General features: G+C 38.6%; 1 protein-coding gene across 1 annotated transcript in view; it reads right to left on the reverse strand.

Annotated features, from left to right (window-relative positions):
• Positions 1–1,062: 1,062 nt before the first annotated feature.
• The window catches only part of MYOM2 (myomesin 2), a 75,291-nt gene continuing 50,768 nt past the window's right edge, over positions 1,063–25,585 (reverse strand). Inside the window, exons 25-36 of the mRNA XM_015819152.1 lie at positions 21,741–21,885; positions 21,575–21,634; positions 19,217–19,284; positions 17,936–18,049; positions 15,662–15,749; positions 13,114–13,152; positions 11,140–11,245; positions 8,476–8,639; positions 8,136–8,172; positions 7,994–8,016; positions 2,582–2,637; positions 1,063–1,675 (exon numbers count right to left, since the gene is read on the reverse strand). Coding sequence (XP_015674638.1) covers positions 1,367–1,675; positions 2,582–2,637; positions 7,994–8,016; positions 8,136–8,172; positions 8,476–8,639; positions 11,140–11,245; positions 13,114–13,152; positions 15,662–15,749; positions 17,936–18,049; positions 19,217–19,284; positions 21,575–21,634; positions 21,741–21,885 — 1,209 coding nt within the window. The 3' untranslated portion in view covers positions 1,063–1,366. The remainder of the gene's footprint in view (positions 1,676–2,581; positions 2,638–7,993; positions 8,017–8,135; positions 8,173–8,475; positions 8,640–11,139; positions 11,246–13,113; positions 13,153–15,661; positions 15,750–17,935; positions 18,050–19,216; positions 19,285–21,574; positions 21,635–21,740; positions 21,886–25,585) is intronic.

Here is a 25,585-nt window from a genome sequence, read left to right on the forward strand (position 1 = left end):
GTTCTTGTCTAACTCCCTGATACAAAACCAATGAATAATCCCACTAAAGTAATGTGAAATTTCTGGCTTGGGCTAAAAGGCAGAGAGAGGGAGTTGACTTCCTGAAGAAGACCCTAGTGAAAAGCAAAGGTGTCCACTCCTAACTAGGATCATGCCAAAAGGGTGAAGATGAGTTGTGATATCATGACATAAGCTCAGTCCTTTTACTTCTCCATCCCATTCAAGTGGATAATGGGTAGGGTTTGCACCACAAAACACATCATTGGTTTCTGCCTACCTCACCCAAAGACACCTATGGTTGCAAGTACAATAGCAATAGCACTTAGACTTATATACCTCTTTATAACCCTCTTTAGGTGGTTTATAGAGTCTGCATATTGTCCCGAACAATCTGGCTCCTCATTTTACCTATCTCAGAAGGCTGAGTCAACCTTGAGCTGGTCAGGATCGAATTGCTGGCAGTCGGCAGAATTAGCCTGCAATACTGCATCACCCTAGGCTGCTACCAAATACCAGTTCCTAGTTTCCAACTTCTTGTTGGCCACACTATAAACAGGGGAAATAATGTGGCTAAAAAAAATGGAGTGACTCTGAGTAGCCATCATTTAATTATTTTATTGTGAGTCCATGGTCTTCCTCCTGCCAGCTGTGAAACTGCAACAGACCATAATTAAACAGCCAAAGGAAGAAAACACAACTAAGTTAAGAGTCATTTGGTGCAGAGAGACAACTACAAGGTGACTTTTGGAGATTTTTATTAGCACAAAGCAGGGGGGGAAACAAACAACTGTGAAACTTATGATTTAAATGAGTCCGCAGTGATTGTAAAGTATGACTAAAGATTTGCTTGCACTACAAAATAGCAATGCCACAAAGGATAACTTAGAAGGTCATGTGTTCAGTTTCTCTGATTTATTTGCAGCTGCAGTCCTCGTTTTGTTTACATCGCTGCAGCGTTTTGAGTTCAGTGAGGTTTGCAAAAGCCATGAGAGTCACAGCTCGGATTAAGAAGCGGCGTTCCTGATCTATAGCTAAGCAGTTCCCAATTTCTGCTTGCAAGACAGAGAATTGCATTTCATGGATAGAAAGAACCATGATTGAAATAGAAGCGCCTGACAGCTGCCATGGTTATTGTCTTTTACTACCGGCAAGCCATAGGACACTCCTATTCGGAGTGATGTCATTGCCAGCTGTGATGCCATTACAAGAAAGAGACTAAGATGCAGCCTTCAGAAAAACATAACTGTCTTCTAGACATCGCCAATTTTCTATTGCAGAACTACTATACAAACAAATCTACAGCTTCTCTCTAGCCTTTTGTTCATCAAACACACTCGTTTCCCAACATGTTTCTTTTCATTTATAATTATTCACCTGGCTTCGCAGGTATCGCCCTTACTCTATCACCTGAGAGAGGTTTAACATCAGGTATCTCTTCCCCATGCTTGTACACACTGATGGTGACATCTACTATCTCGCCCCCATATTTGTTCTTGACACTGATGCTGTATTTTCCGGAGTCTTCTGATGACACCCCCTTAATTACCAAACTAGAATGCTTCCCTTGTTCCAGTTTAGCTATGTAATGATCACTCAGTTCGAGTTCCCTGTCATTTTTAAACCAGATCACATCAGGATCAGGACTACCAAACACGGTGCAGGTCAGATTCAGGGTCTAAAAGAAAAAGAAGAAAAAGGGAAAAAAATAAGCAGTGGTTTTAGACAATGAGAGGTTTAGGGAAAGGGAAGATTGTGGAACACTCCAGAATTTCAGATTGTATATAAGAGAATCCAAGAGAGGATGAGAAAAAAATTTCTTCCATTTATTTAACTTCATACCCAAGTCATTGTAAATTGGCCTCACTCTACCCTGGCACTGGCTAAAGACTTTTTTTTTTGGGGGGGGGGTATGCTTTGGGGTTTCCATAATGCAGTTCATTAAATCTCTTGTGTGTTTATTCACAATTTCTTCTTGTCTTAGCTGCAATACCAAAAATGTTAAGCATATTCTTCAAAAATAAATTTGCATTAGATATACCTGCAAATTAGCATCTGTTGTAGACTTATATGGGATGTATCTTTTATTGACTGATTATGTGCTATTGAGTTGGTGTAAATTCTCAGTAACCACATAGATTGATTTTCTCCAATATATTCTGTCCCCAACCTGATTCTCTGGGTCGTCCAATGAGACACCCATTGATACTACAACTGAGTTCATTCATCTTGGTTATCATCTTCTCTTCCAAAAGGTGGGTCTTCACATAATTTTTCTGAAGTATGATGATTTGAGCCTGGTCATTTGTGCATTAAGAAAAAACTCTGGGTTGATTTGTTTGCTGATTCATCTATCTATCTATCTATCTATCTATCTATCTATCTATCATTTATTTATTCTTGGTATTCTTGGGCATTTTCTCCAATACCAAATTTAAAAACATCTATACCCTTTCTATCCTGCTTCTTCAAAGTCCAATGGGTTCATATTACTCAAATGTTCTCTCAAGGAAGCCCTTTTTGCTCTAAGCACAAAGGCTCCTGTTCAAAACTATCTAAGCCAACCAAGTTGTTTTAGCCATACCTTGTCTTCCATTATGGTCACAACATCCGGCAAACCACCAACCACTTTACCACGATCTGTGAAAATACAAATATAAAGTTACTATGCTCTGTCCAAGTCCTCCGGCTACTTCAGAGAAAATATAGCAAAGCCAGTTCAAATAGCACCCAGTCCTTCTTATGCAGGAGCCTAGCTACTCTGACTCCATGCTTTATGGGATCTATGGCAGCCACTCCAAAAGAATCTCCTGTGACTCTGAGGGACATAGGCAATTAAGAAATATGAAAGAGAGAAAGAGAGAAAGAAGAAAGGGAAAGGAAGAAAAAAAGAAAGAAAAAAAGGAAGAAAGGAAGGAAGGAAGGAAGGAAGGAAGGAAGGAAGGAAGGAAGGAAAAGAAAGAAAGAGAGAGAGAGAGAGAGAGAGAGAGAGGGAGGGAGGGAGGGAGGGAGAGAGGGAGGAAGGAAGGAAGGAAGGAAGGAAGGAAGGAAGGAAGGAAGGAAGGAAGGAAGGAAGGAAGGAAGGAAGGAAGTCTGCAGTAACCAGAAGAACACCGCAGCAGCCTTTGCTACCCTCAAAACCTCACTCCAAGTCAGGTCTCTGTCCTACTCTAGCAGTGCTTTAATAATAATAATAATAATAATAATAATAATAATAATAATAATAATAATAATAATAATAATAATAATAATAATAATAATAATAGTAATAATAATAATAATAATAATGATGATGATGATGATGATGATGATGATGATGATGATGATGATGATGATGATGATGATGATGATGATGAAGTTGGAAGGGACCTTGGAGGTCATCTAGTCCAACCCCCTGCTCAGGAAGGAAACCCTATACCATTTTGGACAAATGGCTGTCCAGTCTCTTCTTAAAAACTTCCAGTGTTGGAGCATTCACCACTTCTGGAGGCAGGTTGTTCCACTGGTTAATTGTTCTCACTGTCAGGAAGTTTCTCCTTAGTTCTAGGTTGCTTCTCTCCTTGATTAGTTTCCACCCGTTGCTTCTCGTCCTGCCTTCAGGCGCTTTGGAGAATAGCTTGACTCCCTCTTCTTTGTGGCAGCCCCTGAGATATTGGAACACTGCTATCATGTCCCCCCTCGTCCTTCTCTTCGTTAAACTAGACATACCCAATTCCAGCAGCCGTTCCTTATGTTTTAGCCTCCACAACAGCCCTCTAGAGAGTTGGTTGTGGTTACCTTTGCCACCCATCTTTGAAAAGAGAATCTCAGTGCAAGAATGAAGCAGGCATTCCTGAACATTTGTTTTTAACCATAGTAGGGTGCCTAGTTTGCATCTATCGGTTTAGCAGGCTTTCTGTACAGATAATAGTGGGGAAAGAATTATTGATTCATTCAGTAGTAGTAAAGAGTTGCTACAGGAAATCTGAAACGACTGGATATAGTCATGATTAGCAATGAAATGACCATAAGGTCATCAGGATGCTTCATCAAAATGGCAACAGACTGCATTAGAAAATGTCCAGGACTCCATGATGAAATAAGACATACCGCTGAAAGCTTGATGTTAGATGACAATACTAAACACATTAGAGTCACAGAAAGAGATCTGGAGTTAGATAGGAGCACTGAGAGGACCATGTTTGCCGGCAATCTGGAATTGTTTGGGGTAATTAGAATTAAAGAAGAAGAAGGAAAGGCATCCTGGAGAGTTATGATATATAGTTGGATGAAAACATAAACCCCAGATGTGGCAGCTGTGAAATGGCAAATTCTAAAATAGAACTGCAATCAAGCTTTTATATAAATCTATGATACAACTAAATTTGGAATATTGCACTCAATTCTGAGCCTGTATAGCTAGAAATTGTACATAGAAGGGAAACAAGCATTATTTAGATTCAAGGGGCTGAAGCAACTGCTCACGAGGAAAGTTTCAGCTTTTAGGAAAAAAAGGATGAATAAGTGGAACCTGATATAGCCACATAAAATGACACCTTTGGGGAAGCTGAATGAGGAAAGATTCAAGAGATACGAAGTCCTTCATCATAGCTAAACTAGAAAATTTGCTAACTCAAGATGCAATGATGGCTACTAACTTGGGTGGCTTTATGCTTCTTTGAAGGTAGGATTGCCACTGGTTACTGATTAATGTGGTTCTTTATTATCTCCATGATCAGAGGCACTTATGCCTCTCAATATGATTTGCTAGGAAAGTTGGGCAGCAGAGTTTAGTACCTCTGTCTCTTTCTTGGGAGCTTCCTATAAGCACTGGTCCAATAGATGTCTGCAGCAAATGGATGTTTCATCAAAATAGCAAAACATACAACCTCAGGACATAAGTACAAACAGGATGGAATTTGCATATTGATATTGTGGCACACATTTTGCTTCTTCCCCACCGCTAATGTCCATAACTGATCATCCATTGTGGAAGTAGAAAGTTGATGTAGGTCTGAGGCCATGAGAACTTTTTAAATTCTTAATTGTGCTTGGGGCTCTAGACGCCAAGTGTATTACACAACTTATGAAGATAACCATCTGATATTTCTGCATCATCTAAACTTCTTGGCACCTCGCTATCTTACAGACTGTTTTTGTGTCTCTAATAAAAAGTAAAGGTAACAGTTCCCCTGTCCAGTCATGTCCAAGTTTGGGGGGGCAGTGTTCATCTCCATTACTTGGCTGAGTCAGACAGTGTTGTTTGAAGATGCTTCCATGGTCATGTGGCCAGCATGGCTATACACCAAGGCACACAGAATGCTGTTCCCTTCCCACCAAAGTGGTACCTATAATCTATTTGCATTTGCCTGCTTTCAAATTGATAGGTTTGCAGGATCAGGGGCAAGTAACAGGACTCGAACCCAGGATGTCAGTTTTCCAGCTGACAAACTCAGCATCTTTAACCGCTAAGCCACCATGCCCCTTGTCTCTAAAAGGCATTACGGAAATTTACCCGTACCACTGTCAGTTCTTAAACACAAATTAAGATAGCTATTGAGCTTGAAGATTAACACTACTTATTCTCACCTGCTAACTCACTTCCTAGAATTATTCAAATATTTAATTTCTATTTGCCAGGTTACTAATCATCCCCCAGCTTTTTTTTTCACTTCCATGCACATAGCAAAAACAAGATTTTTATTGTTCCCTGGAAGTTATCATATATGCATTACCCTGAGTTATGTAGGTCTCCCCAAAGGCATACCTACATATTCCCTTTCAAACTGGAGTGAATTTTATCCCAAGTAGGTGTATTCATTTGGTTCCCCAAACATACCTAGCTTGTGTAGATAAACTTGACAGAAACCATTGAGGTGTCACAAGTGGATTGTCAGGGAAGAAACAGATATATTTTCCCCACTTAAGAATAATACCAGGACAGCAAATGGAGAAAGGAACAAAGAGGACAGTCACAGTGTGCAACTGACAGCCCTAGCTTCAAATTATGGTGAATTGTTTTCCAGACTGATTGCCTAAAGTGCTTTAGGAGGAGAGGCATTGAAGTGAAATATCATAGTGAAATATCATAGCAATATTCTAATTCTCAGTGCTCGTTGCTTTTATCTCAGTACACCCTGCTTTGGTGCAGAATGTATGTGTGTGTGGGGGGGGGAATGCAAGAGCACATCTTTAAATATCCATTTGAAAAGTGGGGTGAACTGCCATTATAGTTTTTTGGGGGGTCAAAAAAATATCATCCTACCATAATCCTTGCACCTATCTTTTTTGAAATCTTCTGTAATTTTCCAGATTTATTGCCTTAGGGCAGCTCTTTTCTTTGGAACATATTTCAAATAAATTGCCCAACCAGTAATATCCCTATGGAAAGGCAGACAAGTGAAAAACATGCCTTCCCACAGATATAGTCTATCTATACCAATGTAAAGCTTACCACCCAAGAAACTATTGCATCTATTCTTGTAAAACAAGGGTCCCCAACCCCCGAGCCATGGCCCGGAACTTGGCTGTGCAAACGGTGGGCAAGCATGCGCACAAGCAGCTTCACTTGCACAAATAGAGCTCCACTTGTGCAAGTGGAATGGTATGTACTCACACACATCCCCTTTCCTCCCCTCTGCTGGTCCGCAAAGCCAGAAAGGTTGGAGACCGCTGTTCTAAAATAGTATGAGCTTCTTAGCAAGGGCAACCTTGATACTGTATGCATTTGCATACACACAAATCCTTACCATGATCATTTTTATTTCAAAGGAGGGGATAGCAATAGCAATAGCACTTAGACTTATATACCACTTCACAGTGTTTTACAGCCCTCTCTAAGTGGTTTACAGAGTCAGCATATTGCCCCCAACAATCTGGGTCCTCATTTTATGGACCTTGGAAGGATGGAAGGCTGAGTCAACCATGAGCAGGTGAGAATTGAACTGCTGGCAGTCGGCAGAATGAGCCTGTAATACTGCATTCTGACCATTGCGCCACCATTAGGGAATTCCCTAATGGAAGGAATTCTGTTGTGTACAAATACATCAGCCTAATCATATGAAAATTGTCAAGCTCAATCCTTGCAGTAGGGTCAACTTTGTCTACAAATTTCCAGTTCACCGAGAAACAAAAATGTCATCTGAAATTTCATTTTTTTTAACCAAAAGATGACGAACATAAGAGCATTTTTGCTCTTAGTATTTGACATGCCTTATACCTTGTAAGCCATTTCTATTTCTATTCTCACTGTTTTCATTCCATTCCGTCAATGTGAAAAAAACACCTAGTTATTTGTTGAAGTTCATTTACCAAACTAACGAATTCTTTATTATAGCCAATGGCTAGCAGTTCAAATAGCCTTCTGCAGTAAACATCCATACCATAACACAATAATAAGAGAAAGAGTAATATTAAAGCAACAGGAGATTGTATAAGACAACTGGATCTGTTGAGAGAAATTGCCTATCAGTTTTGCTGGCATCCTCTCATTATCTTCTGCTGACGGGGCACCAGCAGAACTGATAATCCATCACTCTCCCCAGTTGCAGTCTTATAGTCTATCGCTTCTATGTTTGTCTACACCTGTTTTATTACATATATATTATTGCTGGGATGTTCTAGACTATTGGATGGCCCTCAGCAATAATAAAGAATTCATTCATCCACCCAATAATATCAAATTATTAACTAGATAAAATAGGGGAAACAAATTTCTGAATCAAGATTTGTATTCATGTTTCTTGACTGAATGGGGAAAGGAGTGTCCTGGTCAGTCTAAGGTGGGTCAAATTGTTTGCCAACTCACTGAACCAAAGAAGCAAATCTGGTTATCTGTACACAACTCATATTTCTACCACAATCATTAAGCATTTTTGATGAGAACCATCCTTTGTGTAAGACCACCTTTTCCATAATACAATCAAAACTACTCTTTTCATTTTTATTAGAATGCTATCTCCTATTCTTCCATATTCATACTGAATATTCCTTTATTTATTGACTTTCAAATACTCACTTTTCTCAGCAAAAGCAGCTGCCCTAAAGTGAGAAAAAAAGTGGAGAAAATTAACATCCCAGTACAATGATGCTGATGGCCCAAATAAAGCAATTGCAAAGTTTGTGTCTAAAACAAAAGAAAAAAAAAGTTAAAATCTTACTTGAGCCGTTGGAATTCTTCATAGGCCTCATCGAAAGCTGCAGTGAAACATTTCAGCATGTTAGGAAGTTGACTTCATGAGTTGGCACAAATGCTAGCATATATTTCTTTCTGCCCCCCCCCAGCCCGGCCACAGCCTACAGTGTGATACAGAAACATCAAACAAAATCTAAAAACAGGAATCAAAGTCAGTCTTCACGAGACATGGAATGAATAAAGATAATGCATGTTCCTTGAACATTCCGAGCACAGAATTAGTGCTTATGAATAAACCAAAGAGAAAACAGGCAATTTCCAAAATATGTTGGATAAAATGTTGAATGGGTGGTAAAGATTCCTACCTTGCCCAGATAGGTCAAGTGTCCGCTTGTGGGCTTCTTTGCCATCAAACAGCTCAAAAGTATATTTCCCTTTATCTTTTTCAGCAGGCTCACATATCTGCATCCATGCAACTTCATCGCTACCACCGATTCTCATCTTCTCACTTGAAGAAACCTTAGCTTCCCTAGTTAAACAAAGAGGCCGCGTTCAAGCAAACATGCATCATTTTGATATACCTGGATGTTACAAAACAGGAGAGGGGTTGTCAGATCTGCCACAACTGAAATCCCTAAATAGAAATGATAGTGGGCTCCACTTGTTGAGAAAGGCATAGTTTATTAGAGATCAAGTATATTGCAGTATTGCAAAGCCAGAACTGAAAATGATGCCCCAAAATCCCTAGGTTCTACTTTTTCCTCCCTTAACTGTCTTCATTGCCCTGCCAGTATAACCAATCAGGTTCAGGCAAGATGTTTTCCTAACGGTCAGTCTAAGTGTAGTTTACTATGCAGCCCCCTCCTTTTTTCAGCTGGGTGACCTTGAGGCAGCATCTCCAGGAGATATAGCACTTACTTTCATTTCCCAAAGCATTCCCTTCTTCAGCCCCCCCCCTCCCCACAGTTCATGGCAGTCCGTCACTGCATAACAGCAAAGCACAAGCAAGCACAAGGTGGCAGCTGACAGGGATGTTCCTGATTGTCTTAAAACTAGTTTCAAGCAGCCAGAAAGTCTCAAGCAAAAATATAAATGCCACATGAATCCTAAAAGTGCAGAGTTAAAAAAAAATGTCTGTGGGAAGCTGGTGTTCAAAAAAGTGCCAATAAATTCCACCAATTATGTTCAAATCCTTTGTGCATCTTAAGCAAGCAAACATAGATATTATAGTTAAAGCTGTAAATGTAAGTTTGTTGCAAGGTTGTACTGAAGCTGCAGTTCAAGAAAAGTTTTCTACATTTTCATTACTGGAGGTATGTGAGCTATTTGAATATCAAGAACTCTAATAATTAAAAAGGCTGATATTTCTTCACATTGCAGCCTCAATACAATCTTGCAAAAGATTGGGAATTTGCAGACTTCAATCCGAAGGACTATCTTTGACCAAAAAAGCTGTTGAAGCATTATATCCTCTGTACCTATAAAGAGCAGGAAATTCTGAGATAATTTTACAAAAATTCAGCAAGATTCTTTTTCAGAAAATAACATCTCCACTTGGCATTTCCTTTAAATTCTTTCCTCTTTCGTTTCTAATTTATTTTATACTTATTTTTGCTCTATTCGTATTTCAATGTAATAATCTACATGAAGCTTAAAAGCATTTTGTTTTGTTTTTCTTTTGGCTTTTTAAAGAAAAGCATCTCCCTCCTGGGGAGTTTTATATTACTTCTGCTGTTTATCATTTATAGTGGTTTCAGGATGTATCTTGCATTTTCTGAGAGAGAGGGGGGAGAGACAAGGAAGAGTATCTGAATATTCTGAGGGGAAATTGGTACAATTAAAGAGATGCTCAAAAGGAGAGCAAGCAAAAGCATGCAGTTGTATGACTGGTTAATCAAAGTTTTGTGAATCACATACAGGAAGGAAAGAGAGGCAAAGAAAAATGAGACTTTCAGCTCTGGATCAAAACATATCCTGAGTACAGTCTCCAATATCTGCAGATAGGGCTGGGGAAACACTTATTTGGAGCTTCATAGAACTACCAACAGCTGTAGCAGATAATTATGAACTTTGTAGAACTGCAGCCACATTCAGAAATAAGGTGCTCGCTATGAGATTCTTAGCTGAAGAATCAGAGACATTTCTTCAATCATATGGGGCAGCCATGAAAAATTCAAAGGAAACCTGATATTTCATCTAAAGTTTTCAAGTTTAAAAAAGTCTCTGGGAATCATAACATATTTTACTTCTTTGTGCTTTTGTTAACTGATAACTTTAGGCACGATGACCTTCATATTGGTTTGCATATTTAATTCTTAGGTCTAAATTGCTCCCAAATAAGAGTGTGAGATTAAATCAGGAAAAGAACCAGCTCACATTCCCCCTGTCCAGGACAGAACAATACAAATTGATGGGATTTGACCTAACAAGAAACTGATCTGTGAAGGAATGATTAAAGATGGAGTGATTAAGGTGTTGTCCTAGTCCCTTCTTTGCCACGAAAGCAGCTGGGGGCTTCACAAGGTTGTTGTTGTGGGGAAAATAGGAGGAGGAAAGAATATTAGGTGTGTTTATTGCCTTGAGTTATTCATAAAGTAATAAAGGTGGGGCGGCGGGGGTGGTGGTGAATCAATAAATAATAAGCATCGACTTCCTCAGCCAAACAGCTCCATTAGATCTCCACTTTTCAGTGGGTGGATGATTGGCTGCTGTGGGTGGCCGCTGGCTTGAAGATTTGTTCCAGACTTCCTGCTTTGCAAGGTCCTGGGGATGATTCAGGGGTGACTGGGGATTTGCAGGCAAAGCTGACAGCTGTGCTGATGACAGTATGAAAACATATATTGGCTCATTTGTCATGCAAAACCTGTCACTGGGGAATATAATTTATCCCTTTAAAAAATGTTGGAAATGACCATCTGAGCTGTAATTTTCCTGCCTGCCTTATCAGCATCATTCCCAAAATGAGTTTTCAATGGCTACTGAATACTAGATGACATTCATGCAGGATTCAGAACTTTGTTCTCTCTTACTTGTGATACCAGCTTGATTTCATTTCCTCCATGTAATATTTCAAGAAACACTGCAGCCTTATTCCTTCCGGAGTGCAGTGGATGTTCAGAGGAGAAGCTGATTTACCTGCAGTAAGAAAAAAACATTGTTTATAAACAGTCTTAAATCGTAAGGTCTAACCTCTTAAATAATAACAGCAGTTTCTTAATATAGTGGGCTTTATGCTTGAAATTCACGTTTTGAACCACCAAACCCTTCTACTGGAGGTTTTCCATAAAATACGTCTCACCTTAAAACTGTACAAGAGTCTTTTGTTATATATAAACATAAATGACATTTATTTCAAAAGTTATTACTGGCCCTTGTTGATCAATTTAAAAAAAATTCTGCCGTCAGAAATTTCTTCAATGTCCTCTCTCCAAATTACAAAGTATTATCTTCATTACCAAAATGTACAAACATTATGAGCAGTGGCACAGTGGTTAGAATGCAGTACTGCAGGCTACTTCAGCTGACTGCCAGCTGCCAGCAGTTCAGCAGTTCAAGTCTCACGGGCTCAAGGTTGACTCTGCCTTCCATCCTTCCGAGGTTGGTAAAATGAGGACCCAGATTGTTGGAGGCAATTATGCTGACTCTATAAACTGCTCAGAGAAGTGCTGTAAAGCACTGTGAAGCAGTATATAAGTCTAAGTGCTATTGCTATTTTCTATGTAATGATGATAAATGTCAAAAATGGAAAAGATTACTATCATCTTCTGCTATTCTTATAAAGTGCCAGTAAATGCCAACTTTCTAATTTTTAGTTTAAGACATGCATTTCTATTTAAGGTGTCGTACTAAATTTAAAATGATTTAGTATTGAATTGAATCCTTGACTAAGAACATAGTACTGCCTGATAAATTCTTATTTACAGATATAACAAATTGTATTGTCTTAAGTCTACTTCAATAAATGAAGCAAAACCTACCAGATGGAAAAAATATTTTACTCCTGCCAGATAGTAACACCTTGCTGATTCTGGGTCACCTCAAGCTAAGCACAACTGCACCTCTTTAGTGCTTAGATTCTAATCAAATTCTAACTACCCAGGTGATATGAATATGCTATGTAGTATTCTCTATGTTAATGAATACTCAAAGATTTTATAGTTATTTCCTAAAACCTGGAAATACAGAATAACAGAGTTGGAAGGGACCTTGGAGGTCTTCTAGTCCAACGCGCTGCTCAGGCAGGAAATCCTACACCATTTCAGACAAATGGTTGTTTAATATCTTCTTAAAAACCTCCAGTGATAGAGCACCAGAACTTCTGGAGGCAGGTTGTTCCACTAATTAATTATTTAACTGTCAGAAAATTTCTCCTTAGTTCTAGGTTGGTTCTCTCTTTACAGAGTGATCTTCAACGATCACCTTTTAACCTTTCGGAAGGCCATCAGAGCTGGCCTTTTATCCAGGCACTGGAACAGTATGAGGATATCTGAAGCTGGTGGTGAGGCATCCCAAGCAGATGATGGGTGCCAGGTTTTTGTTTTTCGATTTTATGGTTTATGGTAAGGCATATCCCTGCCGATATGACTCCGCTAGTTGTTGCTGACTATAGGGGCAGTGCTCATCTCCCTTTCAAGGTCATTGAACCAGCTTGATCTGAAGACATTTCCGCAATCATGTAGCCAGCATGATGTCACAGAGTGCTGTTACCTTCCTACCAAATTGGTACCCATTTGTCTACTTGTATTTGCATGCTTTCAAACTGCTAGGTTGGCAGGAGCTGGAGCGAGAATGGGAGCTCACCCCGTCGCGTGGCGCTCAGGTCTCAAACCTAGGCTGCCGGCTTTCCAGCCAACAAGCCCAGCCTCTTAACCACTGAGTCACCGCGCTGCTTGGTTTATGATTTTATAGTTATTCATTTTATTGTTCTGAGCTACCCAGAGTTGTGCTTAAGATGAGTGGCCATATAAATCTAAATAAAACAAATAAAAGTGACATGTACTCACCACTGATTCTACTCAATCCCTGAATTATATCATCATATACTGAGGAAAAGAAGAGAAACGATATCCAATCAGCATAGAACAGACTGCTATGTGGTATTCATATGAGAAAGCATTCAGGTAAACATCAAAAATGCTATAAGAGTTATTTCTGAAAAGCTTACAGTTTGTATCTCTTCCTTTTGCATTTACCTGCTGTAGTCCTCATAGAGGTAAAGTACATAGATAAGCCTAATGAGACCTGTTTAAGCTTTGCCTCTGATACATTGTGTCTCATTGGTGATTTTGATAAATCTCATTCATCCTTTGCTGCCTTGCCAACCAACAGTGTTGCCATTTTACAGATGGGTATACATTTAAAGTGGCAGCAAAACAGGAATCCTAAGAGGAGGAGATGGCAGCAGTTGTATCAACTGCTGAAGGAACACAACACTTGGAAGACAACTATCAAGCACAAAAGTAAAACCATCTTTGGAGGACCACTAACTGGACATGGTCAGAGAACAATACCTACCGAGGCAACTGCTGCCTCAGAGAACAAAGGCCTAAACCAGGGGTAGGCAACCTTGGCTCTTTTATGACCTGTGGACTTCAACTCCCAGAATTCCTGAGCCAGCCATGCTGGCTCAGGAATTCTGGGAGTTGAAGTCCACAAGTCATAAAAGAGCCAAGGTTGCCTATCCCTGGCCTAAACTGAATTTTGCTCATGAGCATGGCCCTCTCAAAAAGCGTATACTTCTGGGAAGTATCTTTTTTTTCTTTTTATACTCTGCATTTACAAAACTGGCAGTGCAAACTGGACAACAGCTGCAAGTTTTAATTGCTACGCCTAATAATGCTGCTGTTTTCATTAAGTAGGAGGTATTTGCCCAACAGCAGGACACGTAGTCTCAAAAAGAATAGAACTGCCATTTGGAAACAGGGAAGAGTTTGGAAATATGTGGAGCTTTCCAGTGGACATTTTTCTACTGCTTGAAATCATTATCTCAAAGATAGGAAGGTTAATGATTGCAAAGGGGTGTTCACACACCTGCTCATTTTCTAACATCCTGGGGACATTTGTTATAATTTTCTCCAATTATCTTTTTTTTTCCCTTATTTTAAAGAATAACAAATTTCCTCCATCCTGTTTTTCTCCAAAGTTTGCCACTGTGCAAAGAATCATTAGGTAGCAGATGTTACCGTACCCCTCGGGAGAATTGAGATGTCATCAAGAGAAGGGGGAGATTGGCATTTGGGATTGACCTCCCAGCCAACTCATGGATGAGTAAGCTTCTTTGTGGCTGTGAGTCTATCAGGAGCCAGAGTAAAACTCTCTGGGATGACAAATGTCAAATGGCTTATCCTTCCACAGACATTCCTCTTTCCAGAAAAGGTTGCTATGGTGGATATTAGGCTGTAATTGTCCTGTAGAACAAACTGGGGCTGCTGATAAGGTTTCTTTATCAGTTGCTATCAAGTGGAAATCTGTGAAAACTATGTTTGTATTCTCTTCTTGCATGCATTGTTACTTCATGTCACATATGCAAACCTCTGGATTAACCAATCCACTTCCCATGTTCCCATGCCTTATGCTGTCCAATAAACCATTCTATATTTCATGAACTATCTGATTCACACAATAACGCGAGACAATGGCTGAGTCTCCTCAATTCATGGATTACAAATAACTTGCTTAATTTTAACTTAATCTAGCTTAATTTATGTGTAGCAGCAGATACCACACGAAGGCCACTCTGAAACACTGTAAAATATTTTCATGAGGGTGTCACAAGTGACAGCAGGAAGGTACAGGCCCCAACATATCTGAAAGATGCCGAGCTTTTCTATAACTTGTATTTTAGATTTAAAGGCATCAGAAAACAGGCTCTAAATCTTGTGAGGTACCCATAGAAGAACAACCACAACAGATGGAGAACTGCGGTGCCAAGTTAGAGGACAATTATGGAGAATTTGAGATCACCAAATACATTGTTCTTCTTCATCCCTCCTGAATTGTGGGAATTGCCAAAGGGAATGTGGGTAATTGCAATATTATGCATGTGGGTGCATGAGTGTCAGCAATTCTGTGTGGTTCTAAGTGGTAGGAGACAACATACAAACTATGGTTATGGCAATGCTGAACCAAGTTCTACTGGATTTCTGGCTTCTGCTGTGCTTGGTAAATCTCCTTTCTCCATCCCAAGTCAAAAATCCAAAAGCTGCCACTTTCACTTTTAAATGAAAGGACCATTCTTCATGGTCCGAGGGAAGGTTCTAGAAGGCTGTGAGAAATATTTTGTGGGTCCTGTCTACACTAGATGCAGCAGAGAGGAATATTCACATTGCCTACTTTAAGAAAAGGAAAAATACTACTTCGTTCCTGTGGTCTTCAGTTTTAGGATATTCCAGCCCAACCAGTATGGCCACTGGAAAGACATTTGTGGAGTGGCATTCAAAATATCTGGAAGGCAACTGTCTGTCCTCTTCCAGCCAACCCTAACTAAAGGAAACTTTTTCTCATGTTTTGGGATAATGATGAACCATTCACTTGCTCAAAATCTGGCATTACCTTTCCCTGATAAGTCAAGTTCAGAAATATCCTGGCCTCTGTCATCTGACAGCGTTGCCTTATATTCACCTTGGTCCTTTTTGGACAGCTAGGAGGAAAATACGGTAACATTATTGTGACATGAAAATTAATGAAAACCATTTACAGTCAGGCTACATTCCCTCTATCAGAAAGCAAATTTATTTTGAATTTTGTCTGAGCAGAAACGACATGAGGAGATTCCCAATGTGGGCCTAGCAAGTTGAGGCAATTATTGTATTCATACTTTTAACACCTTCCGCTTCAAATGAACAAAGCTGCCTATCATACTTTTTAATTCAAAAGGCAACCTTAAATGAGCATAATCTATATAAATCACAAATGACTTGATAAAGCTCAGGGATTTACTCATTTTGACAGAAAGGCAATCAGGTATTAAATGCTTATACAGAAGCACTTCTGAACATGTCTTCTCAGTTTCTGTTTACATTCATTATTATCCATTTTCGTCTAAAACAGAAGAAATTATCTAGCAATTGCCACCTTGTAAACAAAGTAGAGAATGCATCCATGTAAGCATAGTTATTTGGAAGCCCTGAAATCAACAATAAATTGTAGTTATAATCCAGTCAAAACTTTTAGCCCCAGTGATTTCAGTTCTGGACTTGAATATAAATTTTATTTTTCAAGAGAAATCAATTGATATTATATGTGACTCTGATTAGATCATATCTGTAATTAGGACTGATCTGAGAATGCATGAACAGCAAGTTTCTATCTTTTTTCCTTCCTTCCTTCCTTCCTTCCTTCCTTCCTTCCTTCCTTCCTTCCTTCCTTCCTTCCTTCCTTCCTTCCCAAAGTCAAATGTTTTAAATGAGGTCATTAAAGCAGTGTTATGCAGGAGTTACAACATCTTGTAATCAAAAGAAACTGCACATATTGAACAAAAATAGAAGTTAAAAAGTTTGGGAATATCTGGGGATCTGTTAAATAGGGTAAAGAGCTTATTTTGTTCCATTGGCTACATCTTTTTGATAATGAGGAAGCTAAAAGTCAATAAAAGTATAGTTGTACAAATTGGCTAAAGTTAAAAGGAAATCATAAAGCAAATAGAACTGCTTTTGTACCACTGAAGAAAGAGTATCCCGAAAATAAAGCTAAAGAACAAGTAAGCCTGGAGACTGATATCCAGAGAGTTGAAAGAGGTGTCACAGAGCTCTTTTGCCTCTTTTAAATAGGCTTTCAGAATGTTTGTTGTTTCAAAAAGGCAGGCAAACATTCTGACACAATTAAAACATGGTTCTCCAAGTCTGGTTGGCTTTTATAGCCAAGTACATCATTGTTATTAAAACTTTGGTAAATCCAACCATTCTCTGACAACATTTTTATCCACAGTTAGAACAGGAGAGCTGTCCATCTTTTTACATATCTGCCTTCATAGAATCGTAACATCATAATGCTGGAAGAGACCTTGGAAGTCTTTTAGTCTAACCTCCTGCCCTTATGCCATCCAGGACAAATGGTTGTCCAATTTTGTCTTGAAAACTTTCAGTGATGGAGCATCTAGAACTCCAGGAGAGAAGCTGTTCCATTTATTTGTCACTTTCAGGAAATTCTTCCTTAATTTCAGGTTGGGTCTCTTTCTGATGAGCTTCCACCCATGACTTCTTATCCTGCCCTCAGGTGCTATGGAGAATAAATCAACCCCCTCTTCCCTGTGACAATCCTTCAAGTATTGGAAGACTGCTATCAGGTCTCCTCTGAACCTTCTCTTGATTGGGATAAACATACCAAGTGCCCTTAGCAATTTAGCTTCCAGATGCCTTATTATCTTTGTAACTCTTCTCTGTACACTTTCTAGGGCCTCAATGTCATTTTTGTAATGTGGTGACCAGAACTGGATGCAGTATTCTAAGTGTGGCATCACCAGTGCAGTATAGAGTGGCACTATCAGTTTCCAAAATCTTGATGCTATTCTCTGTTGATGTAGCCCAGGACTGTGTTGGCTTTTTTGGCAGCTGCAGCACACTGCTGGCTCATCCTTAAAGCCTTCACTATGATGGCTTAACTTCCTTAAGCTATAAGTTATTAACAGTTTTTATTAATAACTAAAAAGTTATTGTCTATCCTGGCTGACATTTGTTTAAAAATATAACCTGCACATGCAGTGGCCCAGGAAGAGGAAGCACTGAATATTAGCAAGAATGAAACTTTTACACTTCCAGACTATCCAGGCAATACAACTTTATGATGTTGAGCTACCCAGAGGCACAGTTAGGTCCATTGTATTCATACCTTTGGAATAGTCAGGCAGCAAATGCCTTTTTGCATGTCGGGTGACTCTTTGACATCCATCCCAGCTCCATCTCGGTACCACTGCATAAAAGTCTCCTTCTTGGTATTTGCCACCTGAATAAAGACAACAGTAAACACAATGAAAAATCCCATCCCAAGAGCCAGATAGTTCTCTGTGGCTTGTGTCCTTGATCAGTCAAAAGAAATCCTACATTCCCGCCCCCCATGTTGATTTCAGGTGGAAGGGACATCTGTGTAGCAGTGAATAAAGTCACTATTTTTATTTTAAAAACTGAATTCTTGCTTAGTTGTATAGATGTGTGTGGAATTGCTCCTCTCAAAAAACAACAGCAAACTTCAGAAATTATGCAGCAAGGTTGTGAGGGACGCTCTATGCAATCTTTATTTTAAAAATACAATATTCCTGCATCTCTGCATAAATGAGCCTGCAGCTAACAAGACTTTTTAAAAAAAAGAATGTTTGAATCAGCAGGTGAGTTCCTGTTTCTCCCCAACTACAATACTGTTTTGTGGCTTGTGGTAGTAGTAGACTACACATGAACTTTCAAGGATCATCTGTTTGTCTCATAATTACAGTTTAGTCCATGTGCATTTGATCATGTTATGAAGGCTGTGTATATTGCTGTGTATTCATTAACATAGCTCTGTGAGCAGCAATTTTATTTAAATATAGATATAACCATGGGTCTGAGGATAACTATTGCCCATCAGAAGGTGGGAAACAGACAGAAAGTGAAACACCCCAAATTCTGATAATTAGAGGAGGACTGAGGAAAATCTGAAACTTCTAAACTTCAAAATAAGTACAGGAGTCAAGTATCTTTGTTAATCAAATAAGGTCCCTTTCAAAAGGTATGAAGTATTTTAGTGTGTATATACTATATGTATGTGTTTGTATGTATGTGCACATGGGTATGAGATATTTAGCATTAAATATAGGCAGAATTAATACTTTGGTGCTGCAATCCAGAATATATTTTTTTTGCATTATTCTATTGTACTTAATGGGACTTGTTTGGAGATAACATGCACGTGATTATACTGCAAATATGCTTAAGCTTGATTGGAATAATCATGAGTTCATTTGTTTTAGCTTGTTAGTTTGTTTTGTTGTTTCTGCAAAACAGCTCCAAATTACAAAATGTTTCATAAATAAAGAGCATACCTTTGCTTTAAATTCATACTCTCATTGCAAGAAATGACATATGTGGCCCTTTCAGAAGTAATTTTGTTAAAATACATCCAAAAATAATTGCTCACTTTACACAGCAGCAGGACTTCACATTCATCAGAAACTTCCCAGTGCAAATACTCCTCAAAATGAGGACCTAGGAGGAAAACAATGTAGATATGCCATATTCAAATCTTCAGAGAATTAATAAATATGACAGGAAAAATAAAACTGGAAAGAGATTGTTCATTAAGTGAATACACCTGGTTTGTCCATTCAAGAAAGCTGCTTATTAAGTGAACAGAATCCTTGGATTTGTGAGCAGAGAAAGTTTGTAGGACTGGTCCAGTTCTTCAGCAAAGATAAAAAAGTGTTTTAGAAGTGTTTATTTATTTATTTATTTATTTATTTATTTATTTCATTTATACCCCGCCCTTCTCCCGGAGGACTCAGGGCGGCTTACAGCCAGTTTAAAACAATCCCACATAAATACCAAATACAAATCTAAAATAATTAAAAATAAATATTTGAATTGGCCGCTCTATTAAAATTTTGTTAAAACCAATTAAAATACCCCCTAGNTAACCAGGTCCGATGCCATGGCGCGCTTTAAAGGTGATAATCAGCACCTTGAAGCGCACTCGGAAGACCACAGGCAGCCAGTGCAGCTCGCGCAGCAGCGGCGTTACATGGGAGCGACGAGTCGCTCCCATCACCGCCCGCGCGGCCGCATTCTGAACTAACTGGAGCCTCCGAGTGCTCCTCAAGGGAAGCCCCATGTTAGCTTTCTATAAAGACTTAGTAAGAATGTAGCTGGGTTCATTATTCAAATATCAAAAGGAAGATGTTAAAATTGCTATCCCATAACCAAAGTGCTTTTCAGCAACTGGGTCTGTTGAGGAGGAAGTCATCATATGTTGAATACTGATTTATCAACTTTAGAAGCTCCTACAGTGATGAAGGCACCACTGTTCAGGATGAAAAAAAGACAGCACAGCATAGGAAAGCTGATCTTCTTTCCTTCCTTACTAAATATATTGTAACCTCACCCAAGTTAGCCCTGAATTATGAACTGAGGCAATGTTAATTCTCCTTTATATCTCAGAACGTCCCGCTGCAGGATCCCAAAAATCTGAATTTATTGTATTATTTTTCTCTGGATTTGGGATGCATACATTATTGCAGTTGTGTGTATCAAAATGCTGTATGCCAGAAACCTTGGGTACTTTCCAGAGATTCTGTTAGAGGAGAAACAGAACTACTGGAACAACATTTCTGAGCGCTCCTGGTGTCTAGGGTGGCACAGGAGATCAGCCACAGGTCACAAGGGAAATAAAAGAGGCTCCCTATTATTGGCATATAAGAACTGAAAAAATGTGTAGATGGATAGGCTTTGGAATGGGAATGGGAATGGGAATGGGAATGGGAATAAAATAAAGCAGATGAGCAAACTCTGAGGTTCCAGGTTCACATGGAATCCCAGAAGTTCCCAGCTATCTTTAAACATTGGAATGATAATAGCTTGTAATGTTTTGGGTGAAAAGGCATGATAATTAGTGAACACAGATTAGAGAATATTATATACATAAATTATAAAGATTAAGAAAACCAGAAAAAGTTCTATTTTGGTTCCATCCAGCACTTTCTCCATATTATTCCAAGGCCAAAAACAATCCACATTCTGGGGAAAAATGCACAGTCTTTGATTAAATTGTGGTAATTTAACATTTATCTTCACAAAAGTATCCATGAATAAAATATTGGCTTTTTAAATACAAAACTCTAAGCAAAATGTAAGTAAGAAGAAGGAAGGAAGGAAGGAAGGAAGGAAGGAAGGAAGGAAGGAAGGAAGGAAGGAAGGAAGGAAGGAAGGAAGGAAGGAAGGAAGGAAGGAAGGAAGGAAGGAAGGAAATTTCTAAAATCTAGGGGAAACTAAATGCATGTGAGACATGTAAACAAAAAGGCAGAGTGCCAAATATTATTTTTTGCTGCACTGAAAAAATATTGACTTGGAATTATATTTTATATATTCTGCATGAAGCTCCTATATTACTTTTATTTTTGTCTTCCCAAAAAGAGTTTAGAGCAAATCATAATTCAATGTTATTATCACTAAACTGCTTGCCTTATGTTAACAATGGCAAATGGTTAGGGTGAAGCAGGAGGAAATTGAATTTATTTGCTAAGTATGGACATATGTTAGAAATTAATCATAAAGAACATAAAATTGACAAAAGTATATAATACAATCAAATTAAATTCAGCATATGGGCCATTATCGTTTTCTTTTGTAATTTTAATTATGCAAAGATTTGATTACTATAAAGTGTTATGTAAACCTCGCTAATCCCAGTTTGAATTAGGGATGTGCGTTGTTTTTATAGAATGTTCCTGCCATCAAAGAAACAGAAAAAAGGAAAACTATTCTCCAGTTGATCCCATTTTACCTTGTTTCCTCAGGAATTCCTTTCTCTGCAATTGGGCCTCAGCCAAAACAGCTTTAAAAGCTGAAAAAGGACACAAGAGGAGAAATAAACGGATGAATCAGATATTCCAAAAGATTTTTAAAAACGTATCATATACAGTCCAGGTCAAAAAATTTAGGCCACTTACCATCACCAATGAGAACCAAAGAGGATTGACCCTTGGCTTTCCCATCTTGAAGTTGAACTGTGTAGGTACCTTCATTTTCAAGAGTAAAGTGGTCCATAACCATCTCAATAGTGCCAGTTGCATGGTCGCACTTAATCTTATGTGTCTGGAAAATAGATAGGTCAAAGATGATCTCAGGTATGGGATGGCTACAGCTGAGAATTGCCACAGAATGAAATATGCTGGCACAGTGATTGAAATCTTGGAGACAAAATTAATTCAGTGGGAATTATAACTACAGTACCTTAATCTCTCTTAAGGAGCAGACAGAGTTTAAGGAACTGGGTTTTTTATATTTATTTTTTTATTCATCAAACAAAAATTACAAATTTGAATAAGCAAAATAAGAAAATTAAAATGTGACAGGGATGATAGGCAAGTTAGTGCACTTATGCATACCCCCTTTAAGGACCTTTTAAATATGAAGAGAGGTCCCACGGAAATTAAAAATGGTTGCATCCTATGGATCACATCTATGGATCTGTCCGTACTATCTGCCACTTCTATAACAGCAGGGACTCTCTCTGTCTCAAAAAAACCCAAAACAGATTTACTTATTAGGTTTTCCCCTTCACTATCTTTACACATTCCTTGTTTAGATGATATGAGAATTAAGACCTGCTTCAAATGGCTACTGCAATTTTACAATGCCCCAGGCTCCATTTTAGATACTTGCACAGCAGGGAACTGATTTATGCATATGCTATGCAGCCTTCATTTAATCTTATGTATGTGAAAAACAATCATAGCTATCTTGGTCCACAGGGGAAGAAATCCATGACAAAGCCACATAAAATTGTTCCCAGGAAGGGCATTAAAAAAAAAAATCCGTCAGGAATCCTGCTGGGAACAAATGTCAATTTCTTTCTTCTAGTGAATCTGTGATAGGATAAATATTACCCAAATCAAAACTGAATATTCAGATGAGAATGTAGGATGGAAGTGCTCTTAGTGCTTGGACCAACTCTGCTTTTAATAATAGAGTAAAAACAGAGAATCCTATCAAACTCCCAGAAAAGCTATTATGTCCCTAAATTGATATAGAAAACAGAAATATTAACCAGGAATGTTCACTGGGAAGGGACACCAAGTCAAAATGGTGAATGCAGCCAGATAATCAAAGGTCTACCTCCTATTTAACAGGCACTGAAAACTTTTCCTAAGACAGAAAACGGGGTGGGGCTACATTGCTGGGTCACACCCACAGTTATGGCAACATTGACCACCCTCTAGGACAGGGGCCTCCAAACCTGGCAACTTTAAGACTGGCTGAGGAATTCTGGGAGTTGACGTCCACAAGTCTTTAAGTTGCCAAGTTGCCAAGTTGCCAACTCTAACCTTAACTGTACCCTTTCTACACTGGGAAGGGGAAAGTTTGGGCCACTAGTTATGGCTGAGTTATAATTCCCAATAGGACTTGCTGGATCAGCCACTGAAATAGAATGCTGGGAGGTGTAGTTCAACAAGCTATGGAGAGCCATTGGTTCTCTGTCTTCGCCAAAAAGAAACATACAATTTGTTGTTCATGTGATGTTTGCATATAGTACCTTTTCTATTTTATAGCCACAGTTCCTGAGATGAAAATTATTAACTAGACATATTAATAAAATTCATATTCTTTTAATGATACAATCTTATTTTAAATATATACTTCAAAGGAAAAGGAAAAGAAATGCATTCCACTTAGAGTCTCATAGGAAAGCATCTATTTTTATTCAACAGCAAGGAGAAAACCACATTCTTTCAGTAATCAGGAGCTGTAGGCAGGCTTTAATACAGTGGATTCGCTTAACATTCATGTGATTTGCTTAACAAGTGATTTGCTTAATGACCACTCCAAAAATTGTCATAAAATTGGGTTCAACGTGATTTATGAGCTCAATGGCTTATGATAGAAATTCTGGTCATAAGATGAGGACTACCTGAAAAGAATTAGGTTTCTGACCACTGCCATTATGCAGTAAGATGAAGTTCAATGGTTTTACACTCATAAATACAGGCTTTTAAGTGAATTTCTACAAATAAAATATGTTCAATCTCCAAATGCAAAAGTCTCTTTATAGTGTGCTAATTGAAGAGGTAAAATAATATATAATACTGGCTCTGATGCTAAAACTTTTGTAGCATTGTAAAAAATATAGAAGTTAAAAAAGAAAGGGAAAATTAAGAGTTTATTCGCTCTGGAAATGCAAACAACAAAAATCAACTACTGTCAGTCAGGATTAGGACTCCACTAAGGGTATGAAAAGTAAGCAAGTTACAATTTTCTAATGCAGAATGTTTCTTGTTTAGACCTGTCTCTATATAATAGAATAGTGAAATGAAATGAAAGAATATTTTATAAGACCTAAAAAGCTTTTCATGTAACTAGCATTATAAAACCTCTTCAGTGAAGAAAAAGGGAAAAATGTATGTGCACTTTTAAATATATTGGTGCTACTAAGCCTATTTCTATTTGTACATTTAATTCCAGGCATTCACTGAGATGGACCCATCTAGGAAGCAGGATTGAGCTGACCTTGGCTGAAAGGAAGAAGCTAAGCAAGGTGAGATGGAGACAGCTGTAAACCAGAATGTTAATTTTGGGGAAAATGCCACAAAAGAAGCCAGTGGCAAGCCGTGTTCATATTGTGAACAGGAAAACTATTTGACTATGCCTCTGAAGTCATCAGGAGTGGAGACCTTATTTGGGTTGAGAAGAGGGCTCCATTTCAAAAAAAAAATGGAATCTGCATTATACTCTAAAACATTGAAAGAGAAGGAATGAAAGGGAAATGACCTAGCAGTTGGCCCTATGAAACTTAGAGGGAAGCAGAACACCTTGCTATTTGTAGTAAAAGGAACAAGAGCTAGTTCTTGTGTAATGTAATGAAGAACTGGAGGGTGCAAATGAGGACGCCAGAAGCAAGACTGTCCTCTCTTTGTTAAAACAGTGGTTCGTGCTTTAAAAATACTGCTTTGCAAAAAGTTATCCATACCCCTCAAAGGCAATAAAGGAAATCTATGCAATATAGGCCTAGACATCTTATGGACTAATGTGATTGCCCTCCTGTCAATGGTGCAAATACTGTATATTCTTGCTTTGACAAAATATGCAGAACTGTCTGGTATTTTTAGAGTTAATTCAGTTGATGGTGGTGGGGAGGAGAAAGATAGGACTGCGGGCTGGAAGAGACCGGAAGAGAACCTCTGCCCTTCCATGATATATGACAGCAAATTTAGGGAGGGAACATGCTGGTAAATTAATTGCTCAGAGGAAGAGAATTTTAGACCTTAGCATCAACTCGTTGTGCCTGTGCCGACATTTTGTAACAATAAATTACTTTTAGGAAAATCAATGCCTGGAAGTTCTTTGAAGTGTTTCCTTAGCCAGAATCATAATACCTCCATCTTTAACACTGTCTACTGCAGAAGGTTGGGAAAAGTTAAGGAAGGATAGAAAAATGAATCTGGGGGCAAATTCTCAGCTTCTCTATTAGCCAATTCCCACCAAGCAGATTTAGCACCAGCACCTGACATTTTCACCAGATTCCTCATGTCCTCCTACCTAGTGTCCATATTTAAAGCACATCCTCCTAACACTCCAACAAGAAATGATTATTTTTCCACATGTTCCTGGGGCACATCACTCTTCTGGGGCATTATGGGAAAGGTTGATGTCAGAATATTTTTGATGTCTGCCTCTGCGGCACCTTCACTGAAATGAAGGGAAGGCCATCTGATCTTTTCACAGAAGTTCTTGGATAAGATTTTGTCTTGCCTGTGTAACCCATATGTGGCTGGTGCTACTTTGTATTCCTAACAAA

This window comes from Protobothrops mucrosquamatus, unplaced genomic scaffold (assembly GCF_001527695.2).
Source record: "Protobothrops mucrosquamatus isolate PMUCROS unplaced genomic scaffold, P.Mucros_1.0 scaffold864, whole genome shotgun sequence".
Taxonomy (NCBI): domain Eukaryota; kingdom Metazoa; phylum Chordata; class Lepidosauria; order Squamata; family Viperidae; genus Protobothrops; species Protobothrops mucrosquamatus.